Source organism: Hyalella azteca, unplaced genomic scaffold (genome assembly GCF_000764305.2).
Source record: "Hyalella azteca isolate HAZT.00-mixed unplaced genomic scaffold, Hazt_2.0.2 contig10727, whole genome shotgun sequence".
In the NCBI taxonomy this organism is placed as follows: Eukaryota; Metazoa; Arthropoda; class Malacostraca; order Amphipoda; family Hyalellidae; genus Hyalella; species Hyalella azteca.
In genome coordinates this window covers 153,250-165,597 of record NW_025940754.1, presented here as the reverse complement: position 1 = coordinate 165,597, position 12,348 = coordinate 153,250, and the positions used below count along the sequence as shown (strand labels likewise).

The 12,348-nt window shown below is 36.9% G+C and overlaps 1 protein-coding gene across 1 annotated transcript in view; it reads left to right on the top strand.

Moving 5' to 3' along the window:
- The window catches only part of LOC125178544 (zwei Ig domain protein zig-8-like), a 35,066-nt gene extending 25,190 nt beyond the window's left edge, over positions 1 to 9,876 (top strand). Inside the window, exons 4-6 of the mRNA XM_047882561.1 lie at positions 3,530 to 3,713; positions 4,882 to 4,982; positions 7,046 to 9,876. Of these exons, the coding sequence (XP_047738517.1) occupies positions 3,530 to 3,713; positions 4,882 to 4,982; positions 7,046 to 7,452 (692 nt within the window). The 3' untranslated portion in view covers positions 7,453 to 9,876. The remainder of the gene's footprint in view (positions 1 to 3,529; positions 3,714 to 4,881; positions 4,983 to 7,045) is intronic.
- Positions 9,877 to 12,348: the final 2,472 nt, after the last annotated feature.

Genomic DNA, 12,348 nt, shown 5'->3' with positions numbered 1-12,348 from the left:
TCCTCCAAATTTTCAAGAGCAAATACCGAGAAATTTGAATCTCTGTAGCTTTTATAAGCCAATGCAAAATTAGGCACATGGGAATAAGATTATTGAAATGCAGGGTGTGACATTAATATAGGGCGAGACTATTTTGGGGTGCAATTACTTTTTTATTGACAGCGAAGGGAAAATTGTTAAGTCTAATTGATAATTATTCATTGAAAGAGCTTTTTTCCAAAATTCCTCATTGAAAATATCTCTAATATATTGATCATAGAGAAGGCAATCCAGGGAAATATTTAGTGAATTTTCTTATGAGAAATTTTGTCATCAAATTTTATGTTTTGCGTGAAACATTGTGCTTTTAACGGTCTTAAACAAATTTTCTAAGTTAAAACGCCCCAAAAGTTGAAAGTCTCCGTTATTTATCAGTATTTGAAGCACGGATGATATCGGTAGAAGTTAGCGATGATCGTGACTCTTCATCGGCATGGTGGTCGATGTTTTTAAGAAGAATAATTTATCGTCATGGGAATTCGCAACATTGGATCCAAAGAAAAAAATTGTCCCGGAATTAATTGCATGCGCTAGCAGATTTGCGAGCTCAATTGTCGCTGATGCAATGTTGTGCGGCAAAGCGCGTCTCATCGCGCGACTGAATGTCACTTCGCTAATGGACTTCCCAAGTTTTCGTCGGAAATTCAAAATCTTTCGTTGGTTGTCAAGTAGCAAAGCGATTCCCAATAAATTTCACGGCGGAGAGAAGATGGTTGAATGGATCTGAAAGAACCACAGGGCCAATCGCTGATATATCCTCCAGAAGGAATTTGCATAATATTTGCAAATTGAGAGTTGCAAAAAAAGTTGTTGGATTTAAATTTCGCGTCCAATCCGAAACGTACTCGTATATCTATATTTAATGAATAACGACGAGATTAGAGTAGATTGGATTTGATTTTAAGATATTCATTAACAGGGCAATTCCTCGCATCTATGGGCAACTATGTTTTATTTTATCATGAAGAATAGCAATAATTAAAAAAAAAAAACAGAATTTTTACTGAAAATTTCCATTCTTAACAGCTGTACATGTGATCAGGAAATGACTGCCTGTCTTCTCCAGTCTTCCATGCGAAAATTGAGCGCTCAGGGAGAGATGATTTGTTATCACGGATCTGGGGACTGTGTTGAATTGTATCCGCGCGTTGGAGTGTTGAATGGTGTACGCGCTTTTAAATGTTGTATTAAATACTATAAACACGTTATAGTGTTGAATCGTTTACGCGGGTTGTAGTGTTCAATCGTATACGCGCGTTATAGTGTTGAATGGTATACGCGCTCTGTAGTATTGAACCGTATTCGTGCGTTGGAGTGTTGAATCGTGTACACGCTTAGTAGTGTTGAATCATAAAGAGTTGCAGTGTTTAACCGTATCCTCAGGCAGATTAGGGTTGAACGGTATTCGTAGGCATGTTAGAATTCAATTGCACACACTAGCAGCAGGGTCGTTGAATCGTTCATGCAGGCGGCCATGTTTTTAATCTTATAGAAAGGCCGTTCACAGTTGAATCGCAAACACACTGATTATTAGGAATGTTGAATCATTTCATACTGCAGACCAGCTAAAAAAAAATTTTCAGTCGCAATTTTTAGCGATTTTACTCTAGTTCAAAAGCTGCTAACGGTCTTTTTGTTCAGTCAAAGGCAACCAAAGACTTTCGATTTTTAAGTCGTTACTACAAGCTTTTGATTAGTTGTATGCCTTTAAAAAAAATGTTGAAAAACGTGTTTGACATAGAGTGATGATTTTTTGATTGCGTCACAGTATTCAGCTACTTTTGAACATCTGTTGACTGTTGAACCATTGACAAAAGCTTTCGACTGTTGAATCACGAAAATTATTTCTGCTGTTTTGTGGACACACGACACTCAAAGTCAAGCCGCCTGCAGTGAAGGCAAACAGTCGCACTACCATTGCTTTGAGGCATTTTGTGGCGCACGGCCATAAATTCACTGGAATATCCTTTAAAATTGACACTTGGACTCGACAAAAAGCCTAATATTTTGGGACGCTATTTGTGTAAACAGTGGCTGCGTGTTGTCATAAAATTCACTGTCGTAGAATGGCTAATATTTTTTATAAAAGTGTTACACTAAAAATTAATTGCATAGAACAAAAAGATTTTTTGGTACCGTGGATGAAAGCTTTGAGAGTATTTGTTCCAGGTATATGTCTTTATAAATTCTCTTCAGGTTAACACAATTTTGATTAATTCGCAATTTTTATTCATTTTTCTTTATTATTGGGTCTTGCTTGGGAATGAATTACCTTGCATTATTAGGAAAACGAGACCCTTTTTTCTATTTAATTTGATCTAATAACATCAATGCATACGCGGCAAATATAAATATTATCTTAGGTTTTCATTAAGAACTATGTTCGGTCATCGGTGATGCCTAGATATGACCAATACAATGACCTAGATGTGTTATTTATACATTTTAAATAAATATGTAAACAAAACATCATAAATAAATGTTAGGACAGTAAATCGCAAGACACCTATAGCGCCGGCAGTCGAGTGAAATACCGTAGATAAAAAGTCGAGCTTGAGACGCGGGCTCCCAGCGGAGTCACGGCAAATGGAGGAAAACGGCCAACATTTCTGCAGCTTATTTTATAGCTCATTTGCTTGGCGCTTGAGCCTGGCTTTTGAAATAAATTTCAAGTTGAAAAAAATGAAGTCCAGGCCCCCCTCTGCCTTGAGCTATTAAATTTAATCAGGAGATGTGAAGTGGCGCGTCGTAGCCTTCGTTGGATTTTTATAACGCATTGCGAGTCCTGATTGCTCTATATTGCACATAAAAGAACTGCACATATCTGTAAATTAGAACTTTATATTTGATTTTCTGTCTTTTCTATCTAAATTGCTTGAAAAGCTCCATTATTGCTTGTAATCTAACTCCCGAGGGTGCAAGTGAGAGTCAAAATTGGTTACTGCGCTCTTTGGGAAGCAAATAAAAAGTCCAGGTTCACTTTTCAAATGTGAGGAAAATTGCAAACTCATCTTTTGTATTCTCAATATTTAGTAATGTATGTAGTCAAGACTCGTATCCCACTTTGCATGATTTGGGGTCTCAATTATTAAGGCAGTTGACGTTATTTAGCGTTGAGTGCGGCATAAATTAAGCAAATTGATTACTTCGGCTGATGGCTTGCCTTTAAATATTTAGTTCTAGAAACCTTGAATTTAGATCTAAATTATAAAGATTATATCGCTTCGATCTGGTTTTTCACAATGACCTTCTTCGTTTTCATATATAAGATATATTTTGCTTCAGCGGATCGATTTTAGTGAAGTACTTCCCGTTCACATGTACTTGTTAAGATTGTAACTTCCGTACACTCTTTAATTACTTCACCGAATGTATCCACGCCTACAACGACATTATCTCCAGAAGGACACAATGTAATTGTTCATTCCAGGTATTTTTAATTTTATATGACTTAGATTAATCTAAAAGTGAAATCCTAATTCATTTCCAGAACCATTCAGTGAAATTCTTGGGCCTCCGGAGCGCGTTGTGGCATCAGGCAGCAGCCTTCGTCTGGTGTGCTCCATGAGGAACGCAACGTCGCCTCCAAGCTTCGTCTTCTGGTACCAGGGACGTCGGATGGTCAATTATGACACCGAGAGAAACGTCAAGGTCGTGTCTGGCAAGGACTACAGGTAATTAAATGACCTGCAGCTTGACAACTCGAGACATGCAAGACTCGCTGCTACTCGAGCTCGACATCGTCCTTATTAAAAAGGGCCGACAACATGGTTGGTGGCCGAAGAATGGCCGCCGGTAACTCGACGATGATGCGTCTTGTCTATCAGTTAGGTCTATTAGGCAGGTGATGGAGTGAAAAGCAGGTCTATTTGTAATGCATGGCGAGTCTTCGCGATGCAGAGTAACGTTAGTAGGGCTATATAAGGGCAGGCCGGCCTGTTTAACACAACAGTTCTGTTGTATTCGTACGTGACTACAGGCTGTTCAACTGTTAAGATTCTGTATCTTGTTGCAGTACTGCATAACAGTTGAACAGCGCTCGTCATAATACATAACGATGGCAGTTTATTTCAAACGTTAGAATTCATTGAAACATTTATGTTCCATGAAGAACTTTCTATTGAGGCACTTCGGATTATTATCGTCTTCTGCACTTTACGCATAACGTTGACTAGAAAGCATGTTTAATGCATTTGAAAACTTTTAATCACACGATAGAAGTGCAAAAATATTGGTGAAATGCGAAAATGCTAAATTTTGCAAGCTCCTGCATTGCATTAAAAAATACTAAAATTATTATCCAATGTGATGAGAGATATGATTTTTATAAATATTTGCCAATTTTGTGGGATGGCTTATGTGTATGTAAGAAGCCAGGCGCCACAAATATGTAAGTGCTGCAGGGGTCGAGTCTCCTCGATATATTACCTTGTCCCGTGATTTCATTTTTAATGGGGGGAATAGGACAGGATTAGAAGGAAGGGGGAAGGACTGGATCGAAAAATTTAATTTAATTTTTAAATTGGCAAAAATATATAATTGCAACGACGCAGAGAAGCAAAATGTTTTTCATATTTTAAAATGAGAATAAATGAAAGTCGTGTCATATGTTTATATGCGTAATATGTGAGTTTGAAAGAACTTCTAATAATCGATTAGAAGACATAAGCTTCGTAATTTTTACGGATTAGGTATATCGGTAATAACGAGCAATGCTGGGCTAACCTGCTAGCTAATAACAATGGCTTAAACGTTGTTTATAATATTTATTATAGTTAACAATCATGCGAATCAGATTAATTCACTCAGCATCTTCTAATTAGCAACATGTTTGGCGTGCAGCGTGCTGACCGTGAGCTCCGTGACAGATGATCACGGCGGCAACTACACCTGTGAGCCTAGCAACGCCTCGCCCTCGTCTGTACACGTGCACGTCGTTGAAGGTTACTATTAATTAAACGCATTAAAATATTTATAACTATTATGAATGAATAATATTAAATTGGCCTCCGAATATTCATGGTTCTTCAAAAATTTAGAAACAAAGAAAACGCCAGGTAAGTTCACCTTATTTTTAATGGAAGCAAGATAGTGGATACATGACAATTAATTCCATGAAAATATTATGCCGGTAATCCGCATGGACAGATTTAATTGATATTTGATATCAAAGCAGAGGAATGAATGCGTATTGGAGGCAATTAACTAGACGAAAGGACAGTGTGATGATCAGTCTACTGATCAGTGGAGAACCATCACTATTAATAACGATACTAATGGTTACATGATTTTAGGCCTGTCATTGACAAATATTTTCTTAAGTTGTTTTTTCTGGTGGATTAAAAATGAATAGCATAATGGATATTGTTCACAATAAACGATCGGAAGAGCTCTTAACTCACTTAAATTCAAAATTCTGCGCCGTAATTTCTCTTGTATTCTAATTCAGAGAGCGGTTTTTTCTCTATATCCTGTGATTGTCATTGTAACGGTAGCCGATTGAGTTATTGAGTTACACTGGATGTGTGTGTGTGGTAATCCAATCAGAGCTTCAGAACGCCAACAATCCGATTGCGGGGGTAATCTTTTTCGCAATTTCTATTGATCCTCGGCTTTTATAAATATTGTGTATTGTTCACAAAACAATTAAATATTGTACTGTCACAGTACATTTCAGAGGCTTCAGCCTTCACTTATTTTTGTATCATTTTATCGAGTCTTGCTATTTGATCATGAATATTTTATGCGAGTTTATGATTAATTATTCCTTGAACTATGTTATTCATAGAGGGAATCTAAAATTCATCCATTTAGCCGGTACTGAATATTTTTGCAAACGCACTTATAAAAGGAGAGCTAAAGCGATGTATATTATATTATTTTACTATATAAGTGGTTACTGTAAAAAACCAAAGAGGCAGAGAAATAAATTTCACATGAGTTTTCCGTGCAGCTTAATTCTAATACTGTTGAATTATCCGGATAAATGCACGTGTTGGTGGTAAGAGGACCGGACGATGAAAGGTTCGGAAATCCTGTTCATAGAATCATTTGGGAGAGTAAAATAAATCAATTGTTAATTTTAAGGGAAACATCAACCCTCTGGCGTGCAAGTTACTATATGTGGTCATTTAAAATTGCATTCCAATAATGCCCAGCAACGTTTACATTCCTCTGCCAATCTCAAATCATCTGTCCATCCATCCATCCATGCATATGCTTCACCTCCTGACAGACCCAGGAATTAGAATATGAGCATTTAAACGAAAATTTTGACATGGACGATGGAATTGACACTCTGGCCGCCTTTTTTTAATAGTTAGTAGAATAAATCTCTATCAAATAAGATAATTTAAAACATGCTTTACATAATAAAATGAAATTGCAGCTCAATAGTTTCACTTTGCTTCTGAATTAATGATGAAAAGAATAATGATAATTTCATTTGGCGTAGTAACCACTTTTAAGAGAATTTCCATCTTCCACTTACTCTAATATCATGTGAAATTTAGAAAAATCCGTACGGGTGAATTTATCTCATAATTGTCCATATTTTCTCGTAGTGGCTCCATAAATTCTTGTTATGCCTGCCGCGAATTAGATCAAATTCGATATTCAAGTCCAGTAAATTTCAACTATATCAATAAATCCTGGTGAAAATTTCCCACAATATTGCTGAATAACATTCTACGCTGAAGGTAAGAAGAGAATGCCAGACGTGTTGAAAATATTCCACCATGAAGCTTCATTGCGCTCTTACTTCCGGATACGGTGACAGGGCTCGAGAAATTCCCTGCAGGTAAATCCAGGATCGTTCGAGCTGTAACGGAAATGTTCAATCTAAAAGTGGTTCTGTGCATCCCGTTACAACGGGACAGCTCCGATAAAAATCGTAAATATCGAAAATCCACGAGCTAATTCTCCTCGTAAAGTTACATTGGGCGTTTCGTTGCAGATACGGAGACGGCCTCGGACACTAACCCCGTGAGCAGCAATAGCTCCCCAGGCAGCAACGCTGGCCCTTCGTCAGGCAGTCGCAAGACTCCGGTGCGGCAACTCGGGGTGAAGAGTGCTAGCTCGGCCGGCCCACGGACTCTCACCCTTCAGGGAGGGGGCGCTAGGGGCTCCGTGCTTTATCTCGCTGCCTGGTCAATCGCCGTGTGGTTCACTGCAAACTTGTACACAATGACAGCCTTTTGCAGTCCGCAAAAGTGCGCTTCGAGCGTCCGCAAGTCCCAGTATGGCGGAGGTCATCTACCAGAGAGTCCTACGGTTCAAAGCTCTCGCCAAATTAAGGGGAATAACAGCAGAAGATTTGCCTTGAATTTCCTAAATTGCAGGGACTTCGCTGTTCACGATAATGCCTCTGTATTTATTCCTAATGTTCATGTTATAGGAGAAGTTTTGTGCTGAACATCTGTATATGTTCGACTTGTAAATTGTTTAGTAAACAACAAGTACGGTGGGTATCAACTGGGAGTATTTTATTTTCTCGACAAGAATGTGCAAAATCATTCCTACAACTTTTTTGAACTTTGATTTCAATTTACGAAAGATATAGCAAAAAACACAACTGTATGAAGCCGTCACAAGTGTGGCGTATGTGTACAAAATGTGAGTTTATGTCAATATATTCGTGTATGTACTTTTTTCTAAATAATCTTAATCATTTTTAATAATCTCTTTCTCAGATAAAATCCTTCATCTAAACCAATAATAACTATGATAATAATGCTAAGCATGAATAGCTTTCGTCGTAATATTCAATTGTCTAGTGACGTAGATAGAACCTCTTCCCCAATGTCACAGTGAATTCATTCAATCGAATCATTCATTTCAATATTTCATGTATGGATTATATATATAATAAAAATTAAATCTGGATTATTCAAGTGGTCGTCATGGAAAAATGTTTTGCAATTGCAAACATTATTGATGAGTGAAGTAAGTAACTTTGCCCTAGTGTGAAAAACATATCGTGTATATAAATGCACAGCTTAGATAATTACAAATCGTATTTATTGTTATAAGATTATTAACTGATAGTGTTCGATTACTGGAAAATGCATAAACTACAATAAGTGTCTTGCCTTCATGTATTTTAATACGTAAGTATAACTTGTCAGAACTTCAACACGGAAAAATTTCTTTATTCAAATTTTCTTACGCATTCATTTGTAAATCTGTTCTAGTTCAATACGAATAACATTTATTATCCCCAAATTTTTACTGCATAATATAAAGAATCGTTAAAAGCCTTTATTCGAGTTCGATTTAAATTTGGAACATTTATTTTGAAAACAAGAAAAATTATAAAATTTCATAAACTGGTCCTCTTATAATTAGAATTCGCTTTCCTGAGTGTGAACTAATCTTACGATTTACATTAGATTTTTACATTATGCGCAAAATTTGTACGAAATTCACATTTCTTATTGTTCACATGACATAGAGTGTAAAGACATGCACGTATATATAGAATATTTATATTTATTCTCATGTACAAATGGACGCAAGAAGTCAAGAACATATTTCAATATCTATATTCTCGTAAAAATTGAAATGTCAGCCAGGAAGTTCATGTCTAGTTCAGCCAGGTTCATCCAGAAGCCTCTAGTGCCATCTCTGGTTAACATAGACATTTTTTCCTTTGTCTACATCTATTTATGCTTTCTCAAAATTCTCAGGATGTCATTGAAAATTGCTCTTTCTATTTTTTTGGCTTTCATTCCAGTCATTTATGTTCACAGGAAATTTGCTTAACGAATTTTCAAAATTTTTTTAATCGTTTAATTTGATCTTGGTTGTCTATCTTGAACGTGTCTCGTGATCACAATCCTTGCATGGGCAATACACGTGCAAATTTCAATCCAACACAGTTTCTTCCTGAAAATCTTGATGTGTTAAATGCGATTTTGTCTGCAAATTTTATTATTGACATTTTACCTTCGATTGTTGAATTATTCTCACATGAATAATCAAAGATTTAAATGAATTTTTAAAAGTTGATTACGCGCTTACTCGTCTAAAACGTTATCCGAGCCCATTACGAAATAAAGATCAGCAGACAATATTAGCGACAATTTAATTGAAGTTTAAGAACCGAAATCTTTAATTAACTCAAATTGTTTTGCTCCTCTCCTCAAGTTTATCCGCCGAGTTTAAGTGTTAAATATTACGATTACGCGCTGATTATAAAATTTTCATGCTAACTTTCGATACACTCAAGTTCGAATCTTTCTTGGTTTTTTATTCATACAACCTGAGGTCTGAAAGTTTACTGGCCCAAAATAAGTTAAAACGTTACATTCCTTCTGAGTTCTAAAATAATCTTGTAAGTTTCACAACAGATAAAGGGATAATGATATTACTCAATGCAGAGCTCATTACGTGCAGTGCAGAACTTATCGCGGGCAATGCAAAGCTTCTTACGTGCAGTTAATATATCGCTCCTTCAGTGCAGTGCAAAGCTCACGGGCTATACAGAGTAATAACGTGCAGTGTAGAGCTCATTACGTGCACGACGGAGTAATTACGTGCAGTGTAGAGCTCATTACGTGCACGGCAGAGTACTTACGTGCAGTGTAGAGCTAATTACGTGCACGGCAGAGTTCTTACGTGCAGTGTAGAGCTCATGACGTGCCCGGCAGTTTACTTACGTGCAATACAATGCCACGTGACACCCAACATATGATGTGCATACGAATATTCTACTATATTTCAGCAGGTGAGCCAATTTTTCTAGTGTCTAGGACTGGATGCATATAAGTAGCGTTTTCCTGTATCGTGATTTTTTTGTATAAATATCATGTGTACGTGGTCAATAGATCCACTATATACGGTGAATGTTGTCTTTTAATTACCTTAGGTGACATTAACATCTTATTGAAGACCGCCCAGAATAAGGGATCAAAAATTCGCAAAAAGTTTCCCACATCACATGCTAAAAATTGTCGAGCGATATTATATGCTTAAGCAATAGCTATGAAAACATTTTTCGTAATATTTTAATGAACATGCAGAAATATTACATAATTCACTGGAATCTCTCTTATTCAATCCGGCCAATGTGATTAATTAAAGTTTTCGACTAATTTTCATTGCACCGGGAAGGTTACCAAGTGAAACCATTTAAATGCAATGACGAATGAAAGGTGTCGAAGCATCCAACACTAACTCTGTAAGCATATTCACATGCTTCAGAGCAGTATATAATACATGTTCAAATAGCAGACATATAGACCGTCATCCCATTAACTCAAACTATATATCATATACGAGCATATTACAACCCATATACGCCATCTACGAGTATATTACAGCCCATATACGAAGACTTGCAGCCGTCATGTCCATAACCTTCCATCTGATTGTATCAAATATAGAGCCGTTAGGACTGTTATCAAAGACTATTATTATAGATGTAGACTCTTGTGAAAGAGCACATACGTCTTTATCGAGCAGTTATTTTCTGCGACTACAAAGACTTATTAACAATAAAAAATTAGCGGCAGGGTTGTTGAGAGGCACGCGTGTGTGCAATTGGCCATTGCGCGGCGAGGTCCACTTTGTGAAGGCAGGCACCCGAGGACAATATAACTTAAATGAGGCCTCCTTAGGTAATTTCTGGGAACGTTTGAGAAAAGTACGTATTCTGGACATTGTGATTTTACAATAGCAATAACAATTGTGATGCCGTTTACGATGTCAGCAGTTATATTCATGAATCCGAATATTCCCCCCGGGAGTATTATATATGCAATGATAGTATTCATTGTAAAGCTTTGAAATGTTCACACCAAAAGAACGTTAGTGTATTTCGAATATGATAGAAATTAAGTAAATAGCTCAACAAATTCGCCTCGTAAAATTCAGATATCAACAAAATTAATTTGATATTCTCTATGAGTGTACGATTGGAAAATTCAAAGTTACAATGAAAATGAGTCGTATGGCGAATTCTGCTCATTAGTACTTCGCCCATTTTCAACAGCTAATTATTGCAGTGATTTTGTTTTTTCGCACAGTTTCACCTGAAAAATTTGCACAATTTTCGGTATGGACCTCATTATTTTTTACTAGGCAAATACAGAAATTTATTTAATTACTCGACTGGTGGAATATTTTTAGTGAAAAAAATTCATGTAGGGAACAGCCATATGTACTAAAATAGTCTAGATTTCAATTATGTTGTTTGAACTTACACGCCTGGATATATTTAAATTGCCATCATAAACACAGAGAATTAAAACTTAATCAAATGTTCTACTGAGAAAATTGAAATTTTAACAAATAGATTAACTACTTTATTGGCAAAATTTTTAAAACATTTAACAGAAATATCTCCAAATAATAATTTTTTAATACAATGACTGGTTTTCCATCAACAGTACATCCAACAAGCCCATTTTTCTGTTGCTTATCCTGTTAGTTCTGGCAACATATCCCGCAAGATTTGCCCTCGCCCCACCAGGGCCACGGAGATCTCACGCCACCTAGCATGGCGGTCCCACATAACCGTTCTTTACTCAGTTTAGCGGTGACATTTGAATGTGGATTACAACCCACCTTAGAACCTCGCTCGCCCCTGGCAGTACCTTTCCCTTCAACCCCTACGAAGCTGTCTTTTTTTCAGGGTGCGCGGAACTCCCTCTTGTTTTAATAATACGATACCTTACCTCCTGTTTTAACAATACGAGACCTTCCCTCCTGCTTTAACAATACGAGACCTTCCCTCCTGCTTTAACAATACTTGACCTTCCATTCTTATTTTTCAAAATATTTATACTTCTTTAGCGCTATCATGTTTAATTTGATAACTTTCCTCCGTCTATCCCCACGGTGATATGGCTACCGAAATAACCGGCATGAGAATGGTTAATCTTCTAATAATTCAATATGTACTTTTATTTAATGGTATAAAAGACGTTCCTTTTCAACAGTATAAACCTGGCCCCGTACGGCCCACACTAATTTATTTAAAACTATTATATATTTCTTCATCTTCAATAGTATGTGTTGTCTGCATATTTGTTAACGACGAGGGACCTGTTGCCTTGACCGACCTAAAATAATGAACGAGCATGAGCAGGAATGCAGCAGCACCCTGAGTCCTCCTAAATAACTGACAAGCCTGAGCAGGAATGCAGCAGCACCCTGAGTCCTCCTAAATAACTGACAAGCCTGAGCAGGAAGCGATCTGTAATTTAATCACCGGAAATTTATAGCTCATGCTCGGTCATTCAATTCAACCTAAGAACTCAATTGTAGGGTATCTGCGTAGCTGAGTCCGGATCTAACTCAAATAAT